This window comes from Aspergillus pseudonomiae, assembly GCF_009193645.1.
Source record: "Aspergillus pseudonomiae strain CBS 119388 unplaced genomic scaffold BDV37scaffold_144, whole genome shotgun sequence".
Taxonomy (NCBI): Eukaryota; Fungi; Ascomycota; class Eurotiomycetes; order Eurotiales; family Aspergillaceae; genus Aspergillus; species Aspergillus pseudonomiae.
The window spans coordinates 1,362-28,608 of record NW_022476136.1 but is presented as its reverse complement, the minus strand read 5'-3'; the positions used below and the strand labels follow the sequence as shown (position 1 = coordinate 28,608).

Below are 27,247 nucleotides of genomic sequence, written 5' to 3'. Positions count from 1 at the left end.
GCCTCGATTTGATCAGATCTGTGTAGAGAATGATATTATACCAATCTGCATGCCTGCGCACGCTTCTCATAAGCTTCAACCGCTTGATATTGCTGTTTTCTGGCCTTTAAAACGCTCGTACGGAGGCCTGGTTGAATCTAAGATGCGCTGCGGGTTCAATTATATCGATAAGAATAAATTTCTGGAGGCATATCCTAAGGCTCATACAGAGGCCTTTACTAGCAGCAATATTTATAGTGCTTTTAGAGCTACTGGCCTAGTTCCTCTGTCTCCTGAGCGCGTTCTTTCTCAGCTGACAGTTCAGCTTAAGACCCCTACGCCTCCGGGTAGTAGACCCAGCAGCCGAGGCAGCTCAGCGCCTAAAACGCCTCATACAGTTAAGCAGTTAAAGAAGTCAGAATCTACGCTTAAAAAGCTGCTTAAAAATCGATCTCGCAGTCCTGATTCGCCTATCAAAACCAGTTTAAATCAACTGATTAAAGGTGCCGAACGAGCTATAAATGATGTGACGATATTAAAGCATCAATTAGAGCAATACCAGGCCGCGCACGAAAGACAGCTTAAAAAGCGAAAGCGCTCTACTAAACAGATCATTTTTGAAGAAGGCATATCAGTATCTGAAGCCCGAATCCTTATAGAGCGCCGAAATCAGGCAGATGAAGCCGTACAGGCAGATAGATCTCTGCCTACTGAATCGGCTCCTAGGCGCGCTCCATCTAAATCTTCTGGCTGTGGTGTACAGGGTCATAAAATTACGCACTGCCCGAATCGATAGGACTACTCATTTTTATATAGAAGTCTAAATTCATGGTGTTTTGACTATTTTAATTTTCATATGGCGGCGCGTTGACCCGCTCGTTTGCGTGACCCGCTCGTTTACCGATTACGTTAGTGGTTTACGTTAACTTAGGTAATCCACCTCGGATTGCGACACAGATCAATCCCACATGTAGATTCTCATGGCACGCCCAACCAGTCAGAGAATCCTCCAGAATCACATACCCCTACTCCGTAGGACTGACCATACTTGACCACTGGAGAGGGAATCTGCCGTGAACATGAAAGTTAATCCCATATAGATAGGATATCAGCGCAAATGCTATTCTACCAATCCACCTTGTGGACCGCTGGTGGGAGGCCCAGAAGAGATTCCCGGTGGACTCACTGGAGATGGGAGATGGTGTCTCTGGGTCTTTTCGATGCCTAAAATGGCGCGGCCGTTCGGAATATCGAGAAATGACTTTCCCAGTAACGGGTGGACCAAAAGCCGATGAAGCCGATTGACCTTGTATTGGTCGGTTACCCGAAGGATTGACCAGGAGCCGATCTATATATCTCGGTTGGCCGGTCTGGATCTCTAGCGATTGTTATCACTACGAACACTGTTAATCGTATCTACTAAAGCTGGGGTCCACTATGGATTCCCCATTCAGCTCATCCTCAATCTCATCCTTCGACAAGGTCGCAGGCATCGAGCCACTTTTAGGAAGCGGTTACTATGCCTTCTGGAAGAGTACCATGACCTCCTACTCGACAACAAGGCAGGTGTAGCCTGTTGTATCAGGCGAATTGACATGCTCTGACCGTAAATTAAAATATCTATCGCCGACCCATCGCGGCTGGCATAATCCCGCAACTCGGAGAGATTCGCGGAGAACCGGCGCGTCAGGCCGCGGTCCAGGTGCAGCTGGAATTCGAGGGGCAACCAGCAGACTGAACTGGCTACCTATTGCGAATTATTCGCGCAGTTGTGAGAGACCACTTGCAGGCAACCGCCGCAATTCCTGCGTACTGTAGACCTGAATGACACCAGTAACGAGATCAACTTGTCGGCAGCAGACTTTAGATATGTGCTATAACCAGGCTCTCCATTCCTCGCGACCCTGTGCTCCAGTAATCACTTTATTCATTCGGGCGAAGCCGGTCTCAAATGACACTACGACACCGACTTCGAGAGCGAGGAATCGGGTTCTGAGGCTCAATAGGTCAGTTGGAAAGACGTTAAGCCAAGCAACTTATTTACCAGCTTCCAAATACTGCAACAGGGCGACCTGGTGACGAACGGCTTTCCCATGATGCCCCGAAGTCATACCGGAGTATTCCAGAACCAGCCATGCAGACTCGTATCCATCCACTTAATAACATACAACTCGTATTCGAGGAGTCGTTCAAGATTCTCGTGTTCAATACACTCAGCGTCGCTTTCTCACGGTTCCTGTGGGCAAATTGTATAATAAACAAAGGAATCCTATTGCCAACCAGAGCTAACTCTACCACTCCCATCTTTGTCTCCGTCTCATGCCATGCTGATCCCACAAACCTGGCGAATAGACCTCATGAGCCATGAGCCTCGGAATAGGACTCAATGTATTCACCATCGTCATTCATAGCGCATATGGATTTAATCTTGTACCACCAAAGTTAGCAGCCCACAAGGACAAGCTGTACAATGTCATTGTGATTTGCTTCATTCATCTTATGGCCCTCCCTGCCATTTCTGATATGTACATACACTTCCCATTGGCAACAATGAAGGATGGAAAAAGAAATGAGAAGAGCATACTTACAAGACTACTGTTAGTTATACTTCAATTGAAATGATTGAAATTTGGGCTGAGCGCCCCCTTACGATGGAGTGCTTCTTGGCTTCCACGTACTGGGAAACTTCGGGTTCGGGGCATGGTACTATGCGCTAGGGGCGAGGGCGCCATTACTGTGTACAGTGACAGCACCAATCGTGACGCTTGTCAGCACACTATAATACGTTCGGTTCACAATGAGAGAGTTCAAAGCTGGCAGGTGTACGTGAGGCCACAACGGGGTTGGAAGATTGAGGGAGACACTGCCCGCAGGTTACTCAACTATGGTAACATTCCCTCTACATAAAGCCCTTTACAAAGAGGGCCAGAAACCATTGATTAGCTTCAATCTAGGTCCTATCAGCGAGATAGTCGTTCGGTTTCTTTATAATATATGCTGCAAAGCGAGGGGAACGATTATATAGATAAAACCGTGCATGGAAATTTCTGAAGCGTGGCCAGCCTCTTGAACGTGGGTATCAATACTCAAGTGCCCAATTACTGGTCTACCTAAACAATATATACGTGATACTATAGGATAGATGGATGAGCATAACCCTCACATGCAAACTTGAGATTTAGACGGATCAAGAGCTATATCCTTTCCACTTTATAGTGTGGAACAAAAGATATGAAAATGAAAATGGAAGAAAAATGACGACAAAGATTGACCATTTTTTAAATAGTCATATCTTTTTCCACCCTTCACATAACATTTTGCTATCTACACTTGTAGGACTGGAGTATCAACCAGATTTCTGCAAATTCAGTCACATCTCTTCTCTTCAGTGGTGGATATTTTTTTTTTTTTTTTTTTTTTTTGATATCAGAGAGTCCCATGTCTTTGGAATGGCCAATCATCGCAGGACCTTACCATTTTTCTGGTGTCTATTCCCGATCATCCTGGCGGACAGATTAAAGGAACAAGAGGTGAATGGTTGGGTCAGCAAGAAATGAACCAATCAGAGATTAGCCACTATCTGCCAACTAGGTAAGTATTAGCGATGATCCTAAAAGCAAACCGAAGAATTCCACCGAATACTCACATATGTTCCACTGAAGCAAACCAGGTCCTTCTCGACAACCAAAATATAGTATGACTCTTTAACATGGTGACTTGACTAGGTATCTTTTTCTAGCATAAGAACCAGTCTCATTGTGCGACTGTTAGGAAGCTAGCAAGATAGCACTCAAAAGCCCCTTGTATGGCTTTCGGCAAGGCATTACTCATCTCGCAGCCCAATGAAGTTCTCATATGAGGCGCCTGAAAGTTTCTTTTCACCGAGGTGAGAGCGTGGCATCTTTAAAGAAGCCTTATGTCAGTGTCGTGTCTACCGTGGGTTTGGCGTCTGATTTAGTTATCTGTGCTATCGCATCTGGTTCTGAATTTCATATACGTGTCGTCATCTACTCAAGTAGCGTTCGTATTATGATTTAACATGTCACAGGCTAGCGCAGATAATTTGTCTTCATCTTCTTGCCGCACCCCCTTCCCACCGGCAACTTCATACTCAACCGTCTAGGCTTCATGCTAGATTTCAACCATCGCAATAAAATCCGCATCCAAGGTCCCCACCTTTTCAGCTCGCTCCCCAGATCTTTCCCCACGGATTGGCCCCAGCTCCTACTGTACCACCTATTTTCTTCGGCCTGCCCTCAGACACTCGAAGTTCGTTAGTCAATACAGTAATATAGGCTCACCCTGGAGAGACCAACACCGGCCCCAAGAGCTCTACGCTCCTCTGGTTATGTCACAAGACCCGAATAAAAGTCACGTGAGTAATTCAGGAGGATATGCAACACCTCTCCCAGTCGATTCGAACATAAAGACATATGATATCAATAGACTTCGCAATCTAGCAGATGGAAAATATCCTTGCCCGTGGTGCAAGAAGAGATATGCTAGCGCTGTGGCAGTGAATCTACATCTACGAGAACATGAAAATTTGTCAACATGAAAAATATGCATCTAAGAGATGTATAGGATTTTGCCCTAGTGGATATGAATTTTGCTGCATTTATTTCTCCCAATTAAAGCCAAATCCATCGGACAGCGCAGCCATGCATTTAGATCATGCGAACCCGGATACTTACCTCAAATACCAATCGAAGTTCAAACGCACCGATATCCAAGCCCACTTTTGGAACATGGAGCCTAACTATGAATGTCTCGACATAGAAGAAAGTATGGCCCACCACCGCGACCCTAATGCACCCCAGAAGCTTGACGCTGCCTCTGTTGCTGAGTTTGAAAATGATGAGGAGATAAGAAGTTTGTATACAAAGATTGAGATCTTGACAAAGAAGATTAACGGAAAGCCAAACGAACACCAGGATCTCGCATGTGAACGTGAGAGACTATATAACAAAGTAGCCAAGAAGTGCCGCGGCAAGACCAAGAGTTATTCAGCACTGGTGGAAAAACTCTTATGATGAATATATTGCAGGAAAGGATTTCACGGAGCGTGATTCAACGTACCTGTTTTCAATCTACCGCAAATACATCCCAGAGCGAGATCGGCTACGAGACAATTTATTCAATAAGTTGCCCGAGCACTTTAGATTCTGTTCCACCTCTCCATAAATAGGTACTCCGGGTAATCTAATACACTTTTGTCCGAGCATACATGACTAGCAAGCGCACAGGGAAGATGAGGAAGCCCTTAGAGTAAGTGAACATTTATAGAGTACAGTTCTACGAGCAACCAATAGCTTGATTACCAAATACGAATTTATACCCGGAAGAGTGGCCTCCCACAGAACAGTTTAAATCCACTATTGGGCAAGAGTGACTTGTGTCTCTAGCCACCATCAAGTAACTAATTTAGACCTCGCAAAAATTCGAGATCTGCGGGTTGGGTTAAAAGGACTGATTTTCATTTGACTTATCAATGTATATAGAAGACTCGGAGTTATTTGAAACTAATTCAAGCTCTTTCTAACAAGGTCTATTTTCCTTGACGAGTATAGATCAGATAACCGAATTGCGTAACTAAACGCTGCTGATGCCACTCACTGTTATTAGCAGATGTTGTTCTCGCTTGCGGTGAACAAATATATAAAAATATCCATGGCAAAATTGGCGGTAAACAAGTATGCATCATCGGAGAATGGATAAGAGCCTATATAGCTTTTTGGTTCATTTCACGTTTCGTGTGATCAATGTAAAGTCCCTTACCGAAAGATTGAGCAGACGGAGCCCACTATTACTGTCGGAAAATGTCATTACGCTGGGATCAACTACATACCTTCTTGGCAACGTGAAAACCAATATATCCTTTCAGGTTATTGGACTGCTTCCAATTATTTTCGTAAATCATTTGCGAGCCTTGCTTATGTCCATAATGAGTCCGTTCACATCTACTCCCATCTTGTACCTGCCATTCTCCTTTCAGTCTTTAGCATAATGCTCCATATATCACCCAAAGCTAGGTATGCGAGCGTATCAACAGCAGATACCATAGCTTTGGGGTGTTTTGTGCTTGGGGCTGTTCTGTGCCTGGTCATATCAGCAACCTTTCACACCGTTCAGAGAAATTCCTCGCATATAGCACCTATTGCAAAAGAAATGGATTATATTGGTATTGTATTTCTGATAGTTGGGAGCTTTATTCCAAGCATATTTTATGGGTTTTACTGTCACCCTATCCTACAAAAACTCTATATATCTATGGTCTGTCCTCACTTTTCTTCCATTTCCCGCGTTCTTGAACGAGAGACCTCACATATATTTCCAAGATAGCTTCCCTCGGTCTCCTTTGTACCGCAATTTCAATAATTCCTCAATTTCGACACCCCACCTGGCGATCCTTTCGTGCGATGATGATCATCGCCCTTGCGCCATGAGCACTCTTACCTGTCATTCATGGAATTATGAAGTTTGGTATTAGGCAAATGAACAAACAAATCGATCTTTTCTGGGTTGTTCTTCAGGGTTCTCTCTATATTGTAGGGGCTTGCATATATGCTGTGAGTCAAAAAGTTGTGTCTTACGATCCAGCGTCTAATGTGCACATTCTCAGAACCAGGTACCGGAGCGTATATACCCTAGCATTTTCATATCTAGATAACCTCCCGCCAAATATTTCACCATATGGTGGAATTGGCTATAATAATGCACCTTCATGGATTGATCAATGCCTTCGATTACAATCATGGTCTTATGCCATACATTGCTGATAGGAGGTATATCGTATGGCTCACTTTTCTGTACTGCTGCTGATAGGTCATCCCAGCATAACTTGAGCAAGTTTGTTGGCCAGTCAATCTGCTGCGTCGTTTCCTAGGCTGTCGCAGGGCCCGGGCATCTAGGAGAGCGAAACTTGTTTTGAAAGTATATCATACATTGATGTCCGAAGTTTTTTCGAGTTCTAGATCCATGATTGATTACTATTCAACTGGTATTCAGTGCTCAGTTCAATTTCTTCACGAGCCAATTTCGAATTACTTTTTAAGCCATTACCGAGTCATAGATTTCCCATCTCTATCACTTGGCGCGCGAACAAGGGGTCCTGGATTCGAGATGAATATGACTGGTATATAAAAAGCTGCTTGGTAGTTGATGGACAGTCTTAGAATGAGAATTGTTGTGGAATCCCAGGGGGAATGGGTCGCGGGTAGCTATCGTATCGGCTACAGGCTCATCGGGTGCCTAATTAGGAGGTAGATGCCATTTGTAGAACACCAGGAATCAACTTATCTCAAACACTGGAAGGCACTAATATAGGGTCGCGGCGAAACAAAGGAATAACGATGAAGACAAGAAACGAACCAAGAAGCATAGAGGAAATTGCAGCGCAAGCCAAGAAAGAAGCATGGTATGTAGGGAGTAGAACCCTTCCTCTCACTTCGTTCGATTCGTTTCGGGGCATGGCCATTTGACTTGTTCCCGACAAAAAAAAAAAAAAAAAAAAAAAGAGTAAGGCGAAAGACAAGCGGGCAGATCCACTGGGCCACACTTCGCAATAAGTCCAATGGTTCTAGGGGGTCCTACCCATGCACTCGTCTCGGGAAATAGAATACTATGCGTGAAATTCGGATTGAGACCCCCCGTTATGATCGCTCTCCAAATTGTGTCGAGCGAGAGCACCGATCATTCGAACCCAAGAATCGGACATGCGATTCTGATGCTCAATCTACGGACCCTGTTCTTAAACTTCTCCCGTGCGAATGGCCTAAGCTGAATGACTTCGACGACCGTATCTTTCTCATCCTTGCACCGAGACGTGTCTGGGTTATGTGGCATCGACCGACTGCAGTGACTGTCAGAATCAGACTTTCCTACACCAACTAGTACCCTTACTCTTCATTCTGAGAGCAAGTCGGTAGAAGGTCATTTTTAACATGCGTCGGCGCTCCCTATGATGGTCTGGTTAGCATTTCACTCGTTAACTGTAGTAACCTTCGACTTACGATCTCTGGTATCCGGTCAGAACTGCGCCTGAATGGGGACTTCACAAGTCGAAAGACCTGGCGAAAGCATTCCATTGTTGCAGTGAACTATAGGATATGAAAAATTGTGTGAGTGCCCATATATAAGACTTAATACAAGGAGTAAGCTGCATTTCTTCAATGAAATCAAATAATGGATGCAACGAGGGGCGATGGTTCAACTCACCGAAAGTGTCGAGATTTAGAAGTAGGTTTGATGTTGTAAAAGTCTACAAGGCAATCAATCCGTTGGCTTTCTCATGGCATTTAGGCCCTTTCAAGAGGGTTTCAAGCAGCTAGAAAGATCAGCACTGGATACTTCGTGTTCCTCTTAAGGAAGACCGAGAGCCTGAATCGGTCTTACAAGCACAGGGCATGTACGGATGATAGGGGTTATCTGAGGTAGGGAAAGAAGCCGATCGTCAGTGTCGGCTGAAGGCTGCGTACCCCTCGTTGACACCCTGTGAACATATTGCAACAACATTAGAACATTAGCATTACGAGTCTCCAAGTTGTCAGCCAAGGGTCACGTGAAAGAACTACACATAAATGGCCTTGATGCAAGTACTGCGGCAGGATCAACATAATTCCAAACAGACTATTCTCAAGGGATAATAGTTCTGTCGCTTCGGATATCGCTGTAGTAACGGCCCCCTTCAAATATCTAGGCTTAACTATTTGGTATTCTTCAACAGGTAAGTCTGCTACTCTAGATGCAAGGGACAAACTCTGGGATACCGTCCCAAAAAATCACCGCAAAGAGCAATTCTTGGCATGATGGTGGCAGCCTATTTTCTTTCTTTTCTTTTCTTTTTTGGGGGGTTCTGGCTGAGAAATGCCAAGTATCTGGAGTGTCTGTATCGAGAGTAATGCAGGACATTTTTGATGTTGCAATCATGAATGCACTCATCTAATCCACCACTGACCAAGGGCCAGACGGAGAAAAAGCTGTATTCGAGGCCTGTTAAGATCTTACTGTGACGAGTTCGACCAGTTTATCCGTTAGTAGACAAATAAAGTGAATGGTGACCTCCTTGCTAGTGTAAGATGCCTCCTGGGGAGAAGGGTGGGGAGTTCCATGTTCCTGAAGAGTACCAAAGAGAACTGAGCTTAGATTACTGCCATTATGCGTGCCGTGAAGAGGCTCAAACCCTAGCAGGATCTCACGATAGTTCCAGTCTTGATCAAGGAAGTAGCCAATAATTGTCATAAATACCTGGTTAAAAGGGGATGTCCAGCAATCCAGTGCAATTGAAAGCTTTCCATTTTGAGTGAGCCTTTGGAGTAGAGTTTCTTGCTTTTCTTTAGCTTCTTTTTGTAGATAGCGTTGAAGGGGTTTGCCGGATGGAAGCTTTGGCTTGGATGGTGCAAGTCGTACAATATCAATGAATTTATCAAGTCCATCATCATGAACTTGAGTGGGTATATTTTCCGTCTCTAATCCTGAAAACTGTCTCCATCTCACCAAAATCAACGAACCGGCACCCGCAGGGCATTTGACACCTTGCTTGTATCGTAATTAGGATATCAGAGTAGGCATAAGGGAGGTCATTGCGTTTGGGGATGCGTCGGTGAAGCCTTAGACAACACAGGACAGAACAACCCTATCTTGCGCCTAAACTGGGATAATTCGAAACCGTTGATCACAACGAAATTGAGCCACCTAAAGTCGGAGAAATACTAAGAGGAGACCAGCCTGTCCTTCTGGACCCTACCCTCTTATCATATCCAGATCCATCCACATACGCCAGGTGGTATGAGAAAAATTCTGACTTAAAATGGAAGTACATGCAGATATCTCTGCGTTTCGCTCTCGCATTATATTTCGTAGCTTTTTTTGACCAAACCCCACGCTTAAGAGCAGGGCCAAGGGTTACATGCACCTGAAACACGTTTCATCAAGGTATGGATGGGACTTCTCGAGTAGGTGACCTCAGAGTCTTTAAGCACAACTGATGTCAGTCACCGTGGATTTTTGCCCTTACTTTAGGGGTGCCTTCACATTTCCAAACAAAGTCATGTTAGCGACATGTCTAGCGATAGTACTTGGATGGCAGCCAGCTGCATTAGCAATGTTGGGGTAAGTAGGTCCATTGCTTAAAATCATATCACGGATAAACTCCAGGGTCAACGGAGCTTGGTTGAGGCCATTCTTTTCTGCCCTACGAGGATGATCGACGTGATCTTCGGGGAGAGATCCTTGGTAGATTCATGTGGATATATTTCCATGTGCGTAGCCTTTCCAAAAGGAAAAGATCAGCGTCAAAAGGATGCTGTATTTCCAAGAGACATGGTCAAAGGCACATAAGTGACCTGCGCGACCGAAACCAGCGACGGTGCATGAAGGCCGCAAACTAAGGACGTTTGTCAAAACACAGACCTCGTGGGATATGTACGCCGAAGAAGCTACATTGCACAATGACACTGCCTACATGTATCCGTTGTGTCAAAACGGGAACAACAGTGTCAATATCCCTAGACATGGTCTCTCTTTCATGCGGATGCATGGTATAACAGAGCAGTCATTATGTTATCGCCAAGAAGGCACGGGCTTAAAGAGGAACAAAAAGATACGTTACCGAACCATGATCAATTATGCATAAAATATACCGATTGTTCGCCAGGCTCCATAGAAACAAGCTTTTTGGGCACAAACCAGGTCATAATCAAAGGACAGTGCCGCAGCCCAAGTTCCACAACATAAACCTTCATTTATCCACTCCCTAATAATTCATGAGCAAGAGCTCAAAAGATGTTTCTGCCATGGTAACTACTTACACTATATTGTATAGACGTTCGTCAAACGGGAAATTCAGAGATATCAGGTCTGCTGTCGACGAATAATGTACTTATGCAAGTATGTGAGCCCAGTCCAGCTAAGAATCGTCGGAAGAGAAGGGTCTTCTTCCAGCCAGTATCCTGCCTTCAGGTCGGCCTTGCCGAGAGTAACAGCCACTGACTGGTCCGAGATACTGTCTAAGTCCTGGTAGCTCAAGAGTAAGTAATGATGTCGTGAATTTGGCCAAGTATCCTAGATAAGGAACTTACAGCATCCAATACAGCATCAATCTGCCCTAGTTGCTTGGCAAGATCTTTAGGTTTTGAATTGAGGACAGTGGTGCGGCTCGTTAGCCAGCGAGTGGCGGCTGCCGCGCTAAGGTAGATTTTGTATGCTTGGTGCCGACGAGCACTCGAGTCGATTATAATGCTATGGCCATAGTAATTTCTCAGCAGAGGCTGTAATGTCAGAATGAGTGTCACACTCACTATTTGAGTTGGGTTGTCATCTCTCCCTCATCCCTACCGTGTCTAGGGGTAAATGGTGGCATGTAGCTATCGATAAGCATTCCCTGGGCAGCTTGGCGGCTCTGAATGAGAATCCTAGAGCATTCATGTCGGTAATCATTTAATGATAGAAGACACTCTGTGTAGTTCATTATATAAATCAGTAGGGTACGATAGTCGTTGATCAGCTCAGCAATTCTTAAGGCTCGAGCGTTATCCAGAGGGATAGATTCAACGTTGTGGCCGTGCGGCCGCTCTACGCTGTGCAAGCCATGATATTGAAAGATGTTTCTATTAAGACTTTCTTGGGTAATCCCAGCAGTTTTCTGCCAATGTCTCTGCACCTATTCCAGTTGTTAGTGATTACCAGAAGGACAACTAAGCCCTTGGATAATTCGAATAACACTAATTTAAGAGAGTGGCTCACCTCATCTGGAGCGTCAAGTGGCTCTTCACGTACAGTTGCAGTTGGATTCAAGAGGTTTGGAATCCTAATTCGGAAATTCGAATCGATCCCGTTCGGCATAATTTCCTATTCAACCTGCCACTCTTATAGCTCTCTTGGAAGAGCATAAGCCGAGTCTAGCTAGTCTTGTGATATTAAGTTGCGTATATACCTTAGTTAAACCTGGTTGCGTGACCCTTGTAGGCGGGTTTTGTTGGTTGTAGAATCTAGGATCGCCAATTAGTCTGGGCTGGGAGAGGTGTAGTTGCTGAGGTAAGCTTGGTTAACGTATTTCACTAGTGAGCCGCCACCACCTACGAGCCGCCACACCGCGTTTTGACCGAGGTTGAAAAACTTACTCATTTCAACTATCTACCATGCCTCCAAGATCGCGTCAAAATCTAAAAGATCTTGCTGAACAAGAGGGCAGGATCCTATTAGCGATTTCCGCTATATAAAGTAAACAAATTACCCAAACTGCTAAAGCTGCCCGCGTCTATAATGTACCGCGTTCAACTTTACGCGACCGACTTCATGGCAGTAAATATCGCAATGAAACACGCGCCAACAATCATAAACTAACAGAGAATGAAGAGGAATCGCTTGTACAATGGATTTTATCACTAGATCGACGTGGAGCGCCTCCTAGGCCATCAGATATACGAGAGATGGCCAATCTTCTTACAGAGCACGGTACTACATCTATTCAATCAGTGGACTACTAAGTTTATAAGACGACGTCCTGAAATAAAACCCTCCTATTCCCGACGAAATGACTATCAAACTACTATATACATACCGTAACTACTATTGCCCAGTGTATGGCATGTCATATAGGTTCGGCTCATATATCAACTACGTGCCTGGTTCCTTGATGATTCAGGCTGATATATACGATGTGGCTTCTATTGTACGTAGAACTACTTGTTCAGTAATCGCATGAGCAGTAAGGCTAGTACATATCGGTGTCCTTATTTTCGCAACTGGATAGCAAAGGACCTGCAGGTGAGAACGGGAGATATGGAAGCGCAAACCTAGAGGATGTGCAGACATGTAAACGGGCAAAAGAGTTGCTAAGAGGGATACTAAAGTGACGGATGTGGATTAGGATAATCATAATAAATGAATATTTACCTATCCAAAGACTGTTCAATCTATGATGCAGATTCAATTCCAACACAATCATAGGTCTGGATGGACCACCACCCATATCGCCGGCCACATTTCAAAACATATAGGTAATTGCGCAAATACAACACAGAAAATGTGCCTTTCTCCTGCTACCCTATCAAGCTACATCACAAAATCGAATGGGTGTCTCCAACAAGAGCAATATAACCTTTTACAAAGCGGTCAAAAATCTCACAAGCCATAGCCCCAGGGCTCAAAGGGGGCAGAAGGCTAGCATCACCCCTAGGAAATAAATGTTTAGCGAGTTTTTCGAGTCAGTGATAGCACAAAGTCCAATGTTTTGAGCTTCAGTGAGCATAATGTTAATCCCAGCTATTGGTGTTATTATTTTTTTTTTGTGTTAATCTTTGGATATTACCACTAAACTTCGAATGCTTTCCAAGCCACCGTGCCATTGGAACCCACACAAACACCGAGAACTACGGCTTAGCTACTCAAGTCCATGAAGCCCGGCCTTGATGAAGTGGGTAAAATACATGAGCAAAAGGTTGATGATACCATTTTGGGGTCCAGGAACGAGTTTGTTTCGCAACCTTGGCTTTAGGGATAACTTGCGGCTACTAGTAGGAGGTGGGAGGCCCAGTGTTGAAGGATAAGAAGGCTGATTATCACATATTCTGATGGAAAAGATTTGTTCTAGCCTATGCTTATATTCTACTTCTTTAGTGTCCAACTCCTGGCCAAGGTTTATAATTCTAGAAGTAAGAATGCCGGACATGCTCACCTACTAAATGACCCGCTGTGTATAAAATACAATGCCCAGGGACTAGTGTCGTAAAAGTATCAGGTGATAGATAGAGAATCACCTCCTTTTCTCACACTGTGCTAGGAAATACATGGATAATCAAGGGCTCTGAAATCTCTCACGCAACGCTTACTGATCCCTGCCATGGGCTGTAGGTGGGAACGTCGGTTGCTCGGCTAATTGCTCAGGTCGATGAAGCTGGCAATCAGCTTCAAACTTCCTATTAGCCTGGCAATGAGGGCTGATGACATCTGCTTTACACAAGGGGCACCACATGCTGCCCATGTGAAACCACCTATCTATACAAGAAGGGTGAAAAATATGTCCACATAAAAGCACACGAATGTATTCCTCGTCATGGAACTCCTCGATGCAGATCGAGCACAAGCGTGTATTGTCTTCGCCACAATTTGCATTGCCAGGGAAACATGGATCGCGAGCTCTGAATGAATCAGAAGAATGTGTTAGTATATTGGCAGGAATGCAGGGAAGAGCTTTTGCATCGTTGCCAGTTGTTATTAACTGGTTTCCACCCTGAGAAACATTCTCCTGACAAGACCTTTGATCACAATCGCTGAAATTTGGCTCTGATTTTGTGGGTCTGGGTTGACACACTCGCGATTCAATCCATGCCCCGTATGTCATACAAGGTAATAGCTCGTTAGTAGCGACGGAGACTAAAATCTCCTGCTTACAGGCATGCGGCCTTGTTCTTGATTCTTCGTCGTGATTCCTTGGGCGTCGATGTGATCGCACACAGCGTGTAAGACAAAGTATTATCCTGCATATCTCAATGTATTAAGGACTGAAGCCAACAGAACACATATGGTCAACTTACAAGAGCGTTAAAAATACCCCTGCAAGCCCAATAAGAGTGTAGATATTACGGTTAGAATTTTCCTCTTCTTGCGTTTGCTCCATTGTGGTTATTACCGATCTGTTGATTTAACATTTAGCATTGACTGTCTGGCCATTGTTCTTATACTTTCTGCTTGTGCGACGCAACCTTGACAGTTCAAATCCCGGCGTGTAAAGACCATGGAAATATACGTGAACTGCAATGCTCTCTCTGCCAAGGTCAGTTAATTCGGTAGTCTGGGGTGGTTTTGACTAGACGGTACAGTGAGATAGTGTGCGGTTGTACACCTCGTGGTTGGCGTGGAGTCCATGGTCAGTAGTCTTGGATTATAGAAGACCGGTCCCATAGGCAACACTACCATGACGTCTGAGAAGGATTACCACGATTTAGTGCTGATCCAAATCGCTTTACTTTGCCAAGAAGATATATTGATGCTAGCCGAACGTCATTTTGGATCACGACCATCTATTGTTTGAGCTAGCTCAAGGGCATGCTTTGGGACACATATGTAGAAGCCCAGCTGCCAAGATAGGTCTGTAATCACCGGAGGGAGCAAGTTCTAATGAGTCAGTCGATGCCAAGAAGATGTGCTTGTCATCGACCCTTTAGTTCCGTGGTTTTAGATATTATCCGTCTATATTTCACTGGCAATAAGTAAAAGTCCGAATGTGGCCTTACTGTAACAGTCTGTGATGTTGGCTTAGGGAAACACCAACTTATTTCTGTTTATTCAGGTCTACCCATCGAGGAACATTCTAGTTGGGTAGGCAACGGATTAGTGTCCTAGTCTTCTGCAGTATCTATCGTTGTCTACAAATCTCAATTATTTACAATAACAAGAGTCAATGAAAAGCATTTGCTCTCAAGACCTATTTCTGCCTCACTGAATCCACCAAAGCTCGTTTGGGGAGATACCATGTAAGAAGCCTCACTATATACTTCTAGTTTCACTGCTTAGCAAATTCATTGGACTTCACCAGATCGCTTGGTCCATAGAACCTCAAAAGTCCAGTCAGTTTTGAAGAGTTTGTACAGATGATGCATTCTCAAAGTCCCCGACGTGATAATGATACGATCTATTTCCCCAATGAGATCTGGACCGACGTGGTTATGCCCAATGAATTATTGCCGGAAGGACAGCCAGACGTAAGTAACGAAATTACTATACTTTCGAACGACCTGCCGACAAGTATCTATTGGTACAAGACAAAGTAAATTGCACACAGCCACGACTGCGCCCTAGATCAACGTCCAAGCCAATCCTTCCGCATCTTAGCGTCGGTGCCAACCATGAATAGTATGGGGTTGGTGCAGCAGCCTCGCATTTCGTAATATCAATAAACTTTCGACAACCGGGTTTATACTTCCCGTGGATATTTCGAACCTTGTTTTGACTGGGTACATTGTGATCTCACAACAAACCTACTGGAAGTTAATAACGTCATGAGCAGACGATATGATCTGAGAGACATACCACACAGGATCGAAAATGTATGTTCCTAAATGACGGGGGAAGAAAGCTCACCAATAAGACATACTACAACTTTCGACTAAAACACAAAGACAGGAAAAAATAGAGATGGATGAAGCATTTAACGGCAACCGATGTATTGGTACAATACATATATATACCGTGGTACATGTATGGCAATACCTCTATATTCCATAGTGCCCGTTCCAGTTGAATATAGAACCACGCACGATGATGATGTAGATTCACTGTAGTAGAGTTGCCACCCATTGCCACGATAGATGTTTCATCCAACATAAGACTCCTGCTATGTCACCCTTCCACAGCATTCTAGTGCCTTTAAAACTAGGCCATAGGCTCTCCACCATATATTGATCATTACCTGAAAATGCCGGCTTTCACTATGGCTCTCCATTTATATTCTATCTCGGTTTTGCTTACGTGTATACTTCTAATTAACAGTATGAGACTAAACTACGCGGCTGCATCGAGTACATGCAAAACTAGTGAATCTGAGATACACATTGAAGAAGCTGAAATCTATACACCCCTTCAGCGGGTGGATCATCTATCTCGATTTAGTCTTGGTCTCCGTCTTTCAAATGAACATCGGTGGCTTAAATTCACTTTGGAGCCAAACGATAATATTATCGCAGATAACACTCAGTTAAGCTATGTGGATAATGGCAACTGCATCGGAGTTTGCAGAAACATGGAGCGATCTGCCGTAATGGCATTTAAAGGGTCAGTTTGGGTCCAAGGGACTGGCAAATGCTGGGATAAGGTTGGCTGGGCCAGAATCTGTATAAGAAAAGACGGCCCTGACCCGTTATTTGAGGGTACTTATAGCAAACAAAAATCTATCTACGACATTCAAATACGGCCCGCCGAGATGAACAACACACGTGAGCCCAAGCCCAGTTTGCTGCACACCACAGACAATCGCATGGTTGTCGACCTCGATTCTAGATTATATCAACATCCTAACTTAGCACCGCAACGATCAGATATCAGTTTATCCGGGCACAAGACAGAGACCCAGCATTTTGACCTGTATTCAGCAATTAACATATCTGAGACAGATATGTATTGTCCGTCTTTTCCCGCTAGAGAAGCCCAATATCAGCTGATGTCTAGCGGGCAAGAGCAATACCCAGACCAATGGGATTTGAGAAGGACAATTAGCAACACTACTGGATGCCCAAATTCGAGGATGGTGGCTTCAGTAGGAATTGCGACAGATTGCTCCTACACAGCCTCGTTCGATTCCACGGATGCCGTGATACATAACGTCATCAGAATGATAAACAGTGCCTCGGAAGTTTTCGAAAGCTCGTTCAACATAACCCTTAGTCTAGGGGCTTTAGTAGTCGGCGAGAGATGCCAGGACCTGACACCGGATCCAAGGACTTGGAACATTCCATGCAGTAATGGAAGCCTTTCCCATAGACTGGATTTATTCTCCCGTTGGCGCGCCTCACGGAGAGATAACCACGCCTTCTGGACCTTGATGACAGGTTGTTCTGGGGCAGGGATAGGGCTAGCTTGGATGGCACAGCTATGCAATACGAATTTTGACCAACACTGTGGCACGGGAGCTAATGTCGTGGCCCGTACAGGCGTGGAATGGCCAGTTTTCGCGTAAGCACGGACCCGTCTTTCGTGATTGGTAAGCCTGCATTCATGGTGCTGATTTTTTCCTTCATAGTCATGAGGCAGGACACATTCTTGGAGCAGTGCATGATTGCGATTCATACGAATGTCAGTCAGCCCAAGCCACGTCGTTGGCATGCTGCCCGTATTCTGAGGCAATGTGTGACGCAGGCCGGAGATACATTATGACATCTACGTTTACTAATCAGGTGGATGAGTTCTCCCCCTGCTCAATCGGGAATATATGCACAGCTCTGGGTCACAATGTGACTCGGTCTGATTGCCTTGCTGAAGATGTGACTGTCATAGTCGCAGATGACACTGGAAGCTTAAGTGTTAGTCCGCCTAGGCGCCTTATCGGACTCACCGTAGGCCTGAGCATCTTGATACCATGTTTTATTGTCTCGAATTTAGGTGTTTTAGATGGTTGGTGAGACTCAAAAGACGACAGAGACTGATGGGGTGACTAGTTGGCATATGCTAAATATTGGTAAATTTATCATTGTTTAGGGCTACATCCATAGATACTAGGATCCTATCTGCGAGCTTCACTCGGTCCTGTGCAGTGTGGCCACCTAAGAGACTCCAGTGGGAAGAATATCGGTCCTTAAGCCAAAGATGGTAGGTTTTGTTTTTCTTTTAATCATAAGTTTGGTCATCGTGTTTGGCGATTCCGGTAAGTAGATGTTAATGAACGGCTGTTGGTATCTGTTGGCACCTGAAGGACAAGGTTGCATGGGGAAGATATCCATTCTCCGTAGGCGGGGTCTTAGAACTATTGCAATACCACCCATTCTACCAGATATCGCAATTAATTCACGTCAATGAGCGTAGGGTTGATGGTATAGGGATAATATGAAGGGTATCATATGCAAGAATGCTCTGCTATAAAAGCTCTGGTTCTATGAAAGCCTATTTCCGATTGTTACACGGATGTCCTCGGAAGGCTTATGGCACTTGCTGATGGTAATAGACGGGGAACCTAGATCGTGCCATTTGCCCTTTGCTAATGAAAACTCACCTAAAATCAGGCTTGAATTTTCCCCCGCAATGTGGCTACTTACCCATAATATTACAGTGTTCTTAACACATTGAGCTCAGGGTGTCAGCTACTGATAATAAATCTGTGGTTCATCACAAGCTAGGATGATGTTATATATCAGAATTTAATGGCTAGAATGGCTCGGTGTTTGATTGTCCTAGAAAGGCATTGTGCATATGCGATTCCGCATATAGGTATCCTTACTACATAACATATCACGGCTCTTCAGGTCTTCTCAGCTTATCATTAATAGCATGCCCCGATTATAAAAAGCTTCAAATGGGTCAATACCATCTTCGGATTTTATCGCGACAAATCATGTCTAATGAATGGAGGTGGCTTTTGGACGGATGCAAAACGCAAAACTTCTCCATCATCGGAACAATTAATCTATGGTTCAGAATAAACCTTCACTGGAATACCAAAAAAAAACCTGTATTACGGCTATGCAAGATAGAACCTAGTACTCGGAGGACCTGGATGACGCAATTGCCGGTGTATTCACCCGAAATTTCCGCCTCCCCGTTCATGCTCTTGCATTTTTGTCATATCGCTTTCACGTTTGATCTGTTAAAGGTTGAACAGTGAGCTGGTAACTAGTTTGGACTGTTTCTTCAGCAGGATGAGCTCCATCCAGAAATCAAGCACCAAAATCGGCAACAATAGCCAAGTGCTGCGATTCGCTGAAGAGGGCACGTTTAAGATTTCAATCTTCTCAGATCTGCACTACGGCGAAGGTAAGCACTGCGTTATGGATTATGGTTTGCTTGAGATAGTATGGTTTTAACAAATGACTCAACTGCAACAGCCCAGGACTCAGGGGGCTCTGAAAATGATGCTCGTACAGCTGGTGTTATGGAAAAAATAATATCTGCTGAGAGGCCCCAACTTGTTGTTCTTAATGGTGATTTAATAACCGGCGGAGCAACTGATTCCTCCAATTCTAGTTTATACGTGGACCGCCTTGTAACTCCACTGCTCCAACATGATGTGCACTGGGCATCTACGTACGGGAACCACGACAGTGATGACAACCTCTGTCCACAGAACGTTTTCGACAGGGATGAACAGTACAAAAACAGCCTTACACAAAGAATGGTTTTCAACTCTTCCGCAGGATTCACAAATTATTATCTTCTCGTATGGCCTTATGACATGGCAGCAGAGACACCAGCGGTTATCTTATGGTTCTTTGATACGAGAGGCGGCAATACGTGTTCCGAGATGGTGAATAATCCTAGAATGCGTCCAAACTGGATCCACCCGTCGGTAGGTCTGTTCTGATCACAGAAGAAGAACTAGAGGACGAGGAAGAAGGGGCCAAGCTTCGATAGATGCAGACTGACGCGTGAAGGTAACTGAATGGTTCGGGAAAACCCACTCAGCACTCACCGTGAAATACAATAAAACCATACCCTCACTTGCATTCTTCCATATTCCTACTTATGCTATGCGTGCGTTCCAGGATGTCGGGGTCGATGACCATACTGAACAAGGTATAAATGATGATGTACCGGTCAAGCACCAAGGGTATTTTGGGACAGAACGGGATTATATGGGGCAAGACATTGCTTTTATGCAGATATTGCTGAGTACTCAAGGCTTGATTGCAACATTCAGCGGTCATGATCACGGAAACGACTGGTATGAACACGTTTTCATGCTTGCCCTCTCCTTTTGACGCCCTTCGTCGCTGATCATTACGTAATTCTTAATAGGTGCTTTAATTGGAACCGTCAACTACCTGGTATGAACCTGACAGGAAATGAATTGAATATGTGCTTTGGGCGACGAACAGGGTATGGAGGCTATGGTAACTGGCCACGTGGTGGACGGCAGGTTTTCCTGCACGAGCCAATCACCGAAACATCTGTGCAAACCTGGGTTCGAGTAGAAGATGGGACCGCAAGCAAACAGGTCACCCTCAATTCGACCTATGGGCATTATCCGTACACAGAGGAGAGTCAAGCCTCAAAGTCCGCTGCGATAGCGCTGATATTGATAGTTATAAATCTTTTGTCATGGTTGTTGTGACTTCAGGTGATATAAGCTCCAGTTCTGTGATTTACCTTTTATTCTCATCCATAAAGTAAATTATTATAAACCATATGAACGCGCTAGCTAGGTATCGAGAGGAGACGGTAAAGTCTGGGGTTATACTGGCGGTGAGTTGGAGGGAATGGAAGAGTATGTAACACTGGCGGACTCAGATATGCCTTGAGTAGAATGCTTAATTGTGGATTGCCCAAGTCAACTGCCAAGAACCTCTTTCCGCAAATGTAAGTGGATGTAGTCACGAATGAACACAGGCGGATCCTTGCCCAAGGGTTTAATCTCTACTTTGACTGTTCGGTGGTTTCAAATTTCAAATGCAGTGTTACATCGCAGCTCTGGTTGGTTACCGCCAGTTTAGTCCATTTACGTCATCAAGAGCTCGAATTGATCCAGCTCACATTCCAGATGATGAATCATTATTTTATGTCCCGTGGCGATATTGTAGTGGTAATCACCCCAAGGGAGCCTGGGGTTGATGATTTCATTTTCTGGAGATTACGATCGATTCCCATCGTCCACATGTACAGTCGTACCAACGACCTAATATTCCCTGTAGGTTGTTGTTTTCAGTTCTGCCACTCTGGAGCGACCCGTCGGTTCCTGTTATTCGCACGGTTTTCGTCCGACGGCGAACACCTCAGATCTTCTTCCTCGGTAATCGGCCAACTAATTACTAAAAGATAGTTACCATCTCCTCCCAATTTCTCTCTCTTTGTATCTATACCCCTGTATTCTCGTAATTCGCCGCCAAGATGAATCTACAAAACGCTCATCTTCAACCGCGCATTTCCAAGAAAGCCCCCTTTTCAGTGGAGGTCCCTGGCGTTGAGGCGGTGCCGGGAGAGACTATCCCCCGTCGGCTGCCAGCGGCAAAGGATGGACTCATTCTGATACCTGCGGTGGGTGTCGAAACAACCTACGATGTCTTCCGCCGTTCTGCGCGCGTGTTCGGTAACACAAAGGCTGTCGCAAGTCGCCGCTTGATCAAGACTCACGAGGAGAACAAGACGGTCAAGGTGGTCATTGATGGCGTCGAAAATGAGGTCGACAAGAAGTGGACATACTTTGAGATGAGCCCTTATAGCTACAAGAGCTTCGTCGAGTATGAGCAAATGGCTCTCCAGCTTGGTGCAGGCCTGAAGAAGCTTGAACTCGAGCCGGGAAACAAAATCCATCTTTACGGTGCAACAAGGTGAGTGAGTTGTTTGACTCAGTACCAATGTTGTTCGTTCATTGGTCAATAGACCGACATGTATTATTAGTGAAAACTGGCTGGCCATGTCACACGGTTCGTTACAATTGTCTTGCGCGCTTTGGTGTTCCACATACTAATTCTGAGCAGGGGCTGCATCCCAGTCGTTGACTATTGTTACCGCCTATGATTCACTCGGAGAGGATGGGTTAAAGCACTCCCTCGTCCAAACATCCAGCGTTGCCATGTTCTGAGATCCCAATATCATTCCCTCAGCGACAAATGTACTCCAGGACGTTAAGTCGATCAAGCATATCATCTGGAACTCGCACCTGGCACCCGAGCAGGCAGACCTGAAAAGGCTGAAGACTGAGTACGCGGACATCAAACTTATCAGCTTCGAGGATCTCCGGATGCTGGGTGAACAGAATCTGGTGGAACCTGTCCCGCCATCTCCTGAAGATCTCTGCTGTATCGTGTACACCTCCGGATCTAACGGCTTACCAAAGGGTGTTCCTCTTACCCATAAAAACGTCATCGCTGTAAGTAAGCTCACCCACTGTTCGCACCCGTATGTGCGAAAACTAATGTCGAGTAGCCGCCGGCATCAATTAACTTGTCACATTACTTCTGTTTTCTTTAATTAAATTTGTCTTACCTTTTCTAAGCCCTGTACTGATAGCTTTGGGTCCTATACACCTTTTCAGGCATATCTCGGCTGAAATACATTTGGAGTTATCCAACTTTATGCCTACCAATGGCTTATAATTAAGCTGTTCATTATTCATCATCTTCTGCACAGCGCCATGGATTATTGTGTTCGAAGAGCTCTACACTGAATGTCATAGTGTCCGAGGAGAGTCACTACTGTGCTTAGGACTGGTGTTCCCTGCTCTGAGGTAGGTCGCTAAAGGTCATATGAAAGACAGAATATCCAGTTGTATGAACGCACTATCACTACGTATTGCTACAAATGGGTCTGCTCTGCTCAGCCTTTCTGTTTTAGTGCATGTCCCTAGTATCTCTACAGGACACACTGCGTGATAACGTAGTCCCTAAGACCTCCCTGGACTACTATCGAGAACTTTTACACGCAGATCAAAGCGACAAGCTTCCTGACTACTATGAAGGTATAGCCACTATCAATAGGATCATACGTTCCCACTTAAGCAGTTGGCTGTATTCATGATCATCGATGGGTTCAAATAGGACATTGCTACTGCTCCCTCCATCCAATCTCGGCCGGTATTCTGTAAGTTGTGTACGTGGCGAATGACTCGGTTTGTTGTTGTATATCAATGGAGCGAAAATATTAGAATCTGAAAGGAACCGTCATGGTGTATAATTTAGATTCGTGTCGGTCCAGAGGGCTGGATTAGGACTCACCCGGTCGAGGAAGTCTATGAGTGCTTCAATGAACAGGCCATCAGAGTGGCGCCCATTAGCTAGGCGTGGATCATGGTGAGTGGAATGTGCGAATTCCAGGCCGAATTCCCGGTCACCAAGGGCGCACCGTTGACTCATCTGCGACCTAATGTAGCGAATGTGAGAATTATTGAGCCAAGCTTTTACCCCTGATAGAAGCGAAGTTTCTGACGTCCGTACGAGAATCGCGGAGTAGTCGGTGCAATGCAGTATATAAAGGAAAGTGTGATATCCCCTGATACACAAATACAGTAGTTGGGTATTGAATCACCGTCAGAAAACCTTATTTTCTTCACGTTACTTGCTATTGCCATCCACCAGTTAGTTACCCGCAGGTTCTCCCTATGGGGAGATTACACATTACGCGTGCGTTCTCGATAGTGCATTGGGCTGCAAATTTACATTCTAAGGGTGTCAAAAGCTAGTACCGTGATTCATGCAGAGGATACAATTATGGAAAAGATTATCATATGCTATTTATTCTAACTAGCAGCCAAAGTATATAGCCCAACGGGTGGTAGGGAAAACCAGCGGAGTCGTGCGTGATTATATGCAGACGTATCTTTCTTTCTTTTTCTTTTCTAATTTCTCCCCCCTTTGAAAGGAAAAAAGCATTTAATTGAGCAGGGGGTTGTATTTGAGCAAATATGAGTTGTAGCAATGCGCTAGACACCTACTTTCATATGACAGCTCGGCTGCTCTACAATGGTTGTTCTTTTTTGTAACATAATCTCTCCACAATTTAAGTCACTTAAATCTGCAGAGTAACCAGGGTGTCATTCACCGCGATAATTTCATCTTTTGAACGAACGATTTGGCCATATACCACAAAAGACGAAGAATTCGCCTCCGTAGATAGGCAGGCGGCTAGGCCGAAACCGTAGATAGCGGTATTTTTACGGTTGACAAGTATGCACACCAACTCAACAGTAAAACCAAACCAGATTTGAGGCCAGCCGATCAATATTGTGAAAATTCCTATTGGTAACTCTATTACTATGAAAGCGAAGTCTAGCAATGCAAAGTTGATCCTTAGCTGCTAACTTTGGCACATTGTTTCTTCCCTGTCATCAAAACCTATTTTGGACTGGAGCCTCCTTACTTGCAAGGTATGTGCTGACGAGTCAAAACGCACCCTTTGGCTACATTGAGTGACGCATGGTTCAACCCCAGTATTTGGGCGGGTGCGATGTCTCCCTTACAGTGCCAATGAGTAGCGCTCATATTGAAGAGACCCACTATTGTGGAGTGTGTGTGTGCTCCTCTGTGGAGTCAGCTTGGTATCCCAACTCCTTATGGTCGCTCTGCGCATACACCGAAGTTCAACCTTGGAAGATTCCATGCTCTGGGCAAATTGTTACACATGGCTTTTACATTGATTTCGTTGGTCAGTGTTGCCTTTGCAAGCCGGTGAATCTAACCTGCGACTTTCAACATGTAGCCTGTTACAGGCCCTTGCCTAGCGTACCTTTCCAACTTTGTATAATACACTTAAATGGAGTCTTACAGGCAAGGTTATGTTCTTGAGTAACGACAGACAAGATCATACGTCCCCAATGACCTCTATTTGATTATTCCCTAGGTCGTTCGCTTTCCTAGTACCAAGCCTGGGAAAACCGTGTGTATGGCAGATCAATGGTACGAGGCTGGAGGATAGCCGGCATGCAGGGGCTTAGGTATCAAGGTCAACTGGGGGAGAAGGGCGAGTGCCCACAGACGTAAGGCCGTCAGCACAGGACATAGACCAAGTGACAGTGATCGCCGAGCGAAAATCAGCGACTCCACAAACGGGCTGGCTTGTACCGTGGCTCTCACTACCCCGCCCCGGATTTTCGCACCAACAATGTGCCGGGACCGTCGATCAAGGAGATACGTTGGAAGGCCAGCAGCGTTTGCCGACCATTAGTCGACACCAATTAATTTATAGACTTATCGATGTGAATATTTATGTGATTGGCCAGAAGTTCAGTGGATTTCACTGGCCGGCCGGATCTTTACCTTTTTTCTGTGTTCAGGCACTAGGCGTCCTTTCCTCTCCCCCTTCCCCCACAAAAATTCGTCAATAATAATGGGCCAGAAGGTGATCATCATATGTCATCAATGTTTAACTAATTGGATTGAGTGTCCAGACAAGATTTCCGATATTATTTCCATTCCCGTGGGACCCACATTGAATGGCAATACCTGTTGTCGCCTTGGCATTGATTGCTTCGCATCGGTAGAAGTTACTACGTTAACTTTATTCTCTAATCATATGTTACTCCCGAGTATTCGTCCAAGGACCCTGCAACCAGTTAGCTATCTTGGTTAGGTGCGACTTACCTCGATGACTAGAATCCACTAGTGATCAACGACGAAAGATTGACCAAGGGTCCGACGGTGATAACAACAAGTAACGATGCGATGCGATTACAGTCCAAGGTCAAAAAGTCGGGCCAATTAAGTACGTATACTGAATTTTTAGATAGTGCGAACTAGTTGAGGTGGTACAATCTTGAATGTAGCTATCAAGTAACTTATGATAATTGATCACGAATAACTAAACTAAGTACATGAATGAGTGTCCTTATATATTCTGTAATTCCTTCCTTTGGGTAGTCCTTTGGGATTCCGTGGTAGTATCATGGTAGTCTGTATGCCTCCTTCGATACCAATAGACTACAATGATACTACCAAGTCACTTGTAGTGTCGTAGTGACTGGTTTCGGCTGCCTTTGCCCCCATAGGCAAATAACACTTTTACGAAACGTTCAGGATTAAACATATGACTGTTACTTTCATCTAGGTATGAATCTCAGTACGACGGAATAGGCATGAGATACTAACTCCAATGCAAGGGGGATATCATTCCATGATGGAAGGGAATCCATATCTAAGAATTGCGCTGTTACTAAAACAGGAGCAGAAACGGAATGAATTTGTAAAGCCACATATACTTTCTTATGTTCTGAGTAGGCCTACCCCTAATATTAGTTTGTCTGAGCAAACATACATAATTAGTGACTGACACTCAAAGAGTAGTAAACACGGATAGCTAAGCGAAGACAAGGGGGAGTCTCTTATAGGAAACGTGGAATTCTTGTTTTTGTAAATTATAATACCCTTATTTATCTTCAACAACATCTGAATCTCTTGCCTTCATTGCAGACAACTAGCACTAGCACAGACGTCAATGATGACAGATCTCGCAGTCAAGCCCAGAACACTGCTGCCTGCAGTATGCCGTGGTTTTCAAAGGCCACATGCCCCTATTCTCCGCATCGAAAGGAAGTCAAAGCGGCGGAGCTTCGCTTGTACGTCGTGTCAACAAAAGAGAGTGAAGGTTTGTATTCGCTTTAATGCGCTGACTGTGCTTTTTAAATATAGCTCACGTTTGGAAGTGTAGTGGCCCGCCCCCCTGCGAGGCATGCGCTGTGTCGAAGTCTGAGTGTTCGTTCGAGCCTTTTACAGACAAGCGACGAAAATTAACCCTGCGGGTTGCTCAGAAAGATGCTGACAACTACCGACGTATCTCCGCGTATATAATCAGTATCCTGCGGTCTGGGAAGGAAGAGGATGTGAATATTCTAGTGAAGAGGATGCGAAAAGCCTCATCTCTCGATTTCGCTCTTACAGATCTGCAGTTGCTTGTATCTCAGACGAAGTGATTGCTCTTTATGTTTTTAGTTTCGGGTCCTCTGGTCTATGAAGCTGAATGCAAACTTGAGGGGAGGATGAGAATCATCCGTACTCCTTGTGGTGAAACCTAAAATGCCAAATATAAGTACGAGTTGGAGTGCACTTGACCTAGTTTTGTTTACACATTAACCCAACATTAAATACTAAGTCAGGTTGCTTTTTCTCGGCTATAATTGTAAGCATGATAAAAATTTATA

At 44.7% G+C, this 27,247-nt stretch overlaps 7 protein-coding genes across 7 annotated transcripts; 5 read left to right on the top strand and 2 right to left on the bottom strand.

The window, feature by feature from the left end:
• Nucleotides 1-5,865: 5,865 nt before the first annotated feature.
• Nucleotides 5,866-6,899, top strand: BDV37DRAFT_265039 (hemolysin-III related-domain-containing protein; the record flags this gene model as incomplete). The annotated part of the gene is given in 5 exon segments (XM_032083734.1): nt 5,866-6,252; nt 6,322-6,547; nt 6,638-6,764; nt 6,775-6,776; nt 6,840-6,899. Coding segments are annotated over 2 exon segments (423 nt in total), but the record flags the coding sequence as incomplete, so codon positions are not given.
• Nucleotides 6,900-7,671: 772 nt separating this feature from the next.
• Nucleotides 7,672-8,066, bottom strand: BDV37DRAFT_289173 (uncharacterized protein; the record flags this gene model as incomplete). The annotated part of the gene is made up of 3 exons (XM_032088402.1): nt 7,672-7,831; nt 7,882-7,937; nt 7,992-8,066. 3 exons carry the CDS (start codon nt 8,064-8,066, stop codon nt 7,672-7,674), a joined length of 291 nt encoding a protein of 96 aa, XP_031935036.1.
• A 2,511-nt stretch (nt 8,067-10,577) lies between these two features.
• BDV37DRAFT_49560 (uncharacterized protein) lies at nt 10,578-11,921 on the bottom strand. The gene is made up of 5 exons (XM_032090767.1): nt 11,722-11,921; nt 11,277-11,638; nt 11,058-11,217; nt 10,788-10,992; nt 10,578-10,732 (listed from the first exon to the last, which is right to left on the bottom strand). The coding sequence occupies exons 1-4, from the start codon at nt 11,818-11,820 to the stop codon at nt 10,831-10,833; spliced, it is 783 nt and encodes a 260-aa protein (XP_031935035.1). The 5' UTR covers nt 11,821-11,921; the 3' UTR covers nt 10,578-10,732; nt 10,788-10,830.
• A 4,547-nt stretch (nt 11,922-16,468) lies between these two features.
• BDV37DRAFT_276701 (Metallo-peptidase family M12-domain-containing protein) lies at nt 16,469-17,650 on the top strand (the record flags this gene model as incomplete). Its single annotated transcript, XM_032085606.1, has 2 exons — nt 16,469-16,910; nt 17,163-17,650. 2 exons carry the CDS (start codon nt 16,469-16,471, stop codon nt 17,648-17,650), a joined length of 930 nt encoding a protein of 309 aa, XP_031935034.1.
• Nucleotides 17,651-19,322: 1,672 nt separating this feature from the next.
• Nucleotides 19,323-20,775, top strand: BDV37DRAFT_291702 (metallophosphoesterase family protein; the record flags this gene model as incomplete). The annotated part of the gene is made up of 4 exons (XM_032089009.1): nt 19,323-19,437; nt 19,509-19,969; nt 20,055-20,344; nt 20,419-20,775. 4 exons carry the CDS (start codon nt 19,323-19,325, stop codon nt 20,732-20,734), a joined length of 1,182 nt encoding a protein of 393 aa, XP_031935033.1. The 3' UTR covers nt 20,735-20,775.
• A 732-nt stretch (nt 20,776-21,507) lies between these two features.
• On the top strand, nt 21,508-22,562 carry BDV37DRAFT_289170 (uncharacterized protein; the record flags this gene model as incomplete). Its single annotated transcript, XM_032088401.1, has 5 exons — nt 21,508-21,947; nt 22,000-22,043; nt 22,098-22,186; nt 22,241-22,493; nt 22,546-22,562. 5 exons carry the CDS (start codon nt 21,508-21,510, stop codon nt 22,560-22,562), a joined length of 843 nt encoding a protein of 280 aa, XP_031935032.1.
• Nucleotides 22,563-26,547: 3,985 nt separating this feature from the next.
• Nucleotides 26,548-27,019, top strand: BDV37DRAFT_289169 (uncharacterized protein; the record flags this gene model as incomplete). Its single annotated transcript, XM_032088400.1, has 2 exons — nt 26,548-26,665; nt 26,739-27,019. The coding sequence occupies 2 exons, from the start codon at nt 26,548-26,550 to the stop codon at nt 27,017-27,019; spliced, it is 399 nt and encodes a 132-aa protein (XP_031935031.1).
• Nucleotides 27,020-27,247: the final 228 nt, after the last annotated feature.

Coding starts and splice junctions, on each gene's coding strand:
- BDV37DRAFT_49560 (XM_032090767.1), bottom strand. CDS start 11,820: ATGCCGAACGGGATCGATTCGAATTTCCGAATTAGGATTCCAAACCTC. Junction 11,639..11,721: donor CACTTGACGCTCCAGATGAG/GTGAGCCACTCT, acceptor CAACTGGAATAG/GTGCAGAGACATTGGCAGAA. Junction 10,993..11,057: donor TTGATGCTGTATTGGATGCT/GTAAGTTCCTTA, acceptor TTGAGCTACCAG/GACTTAGACAGTATCTCGGA.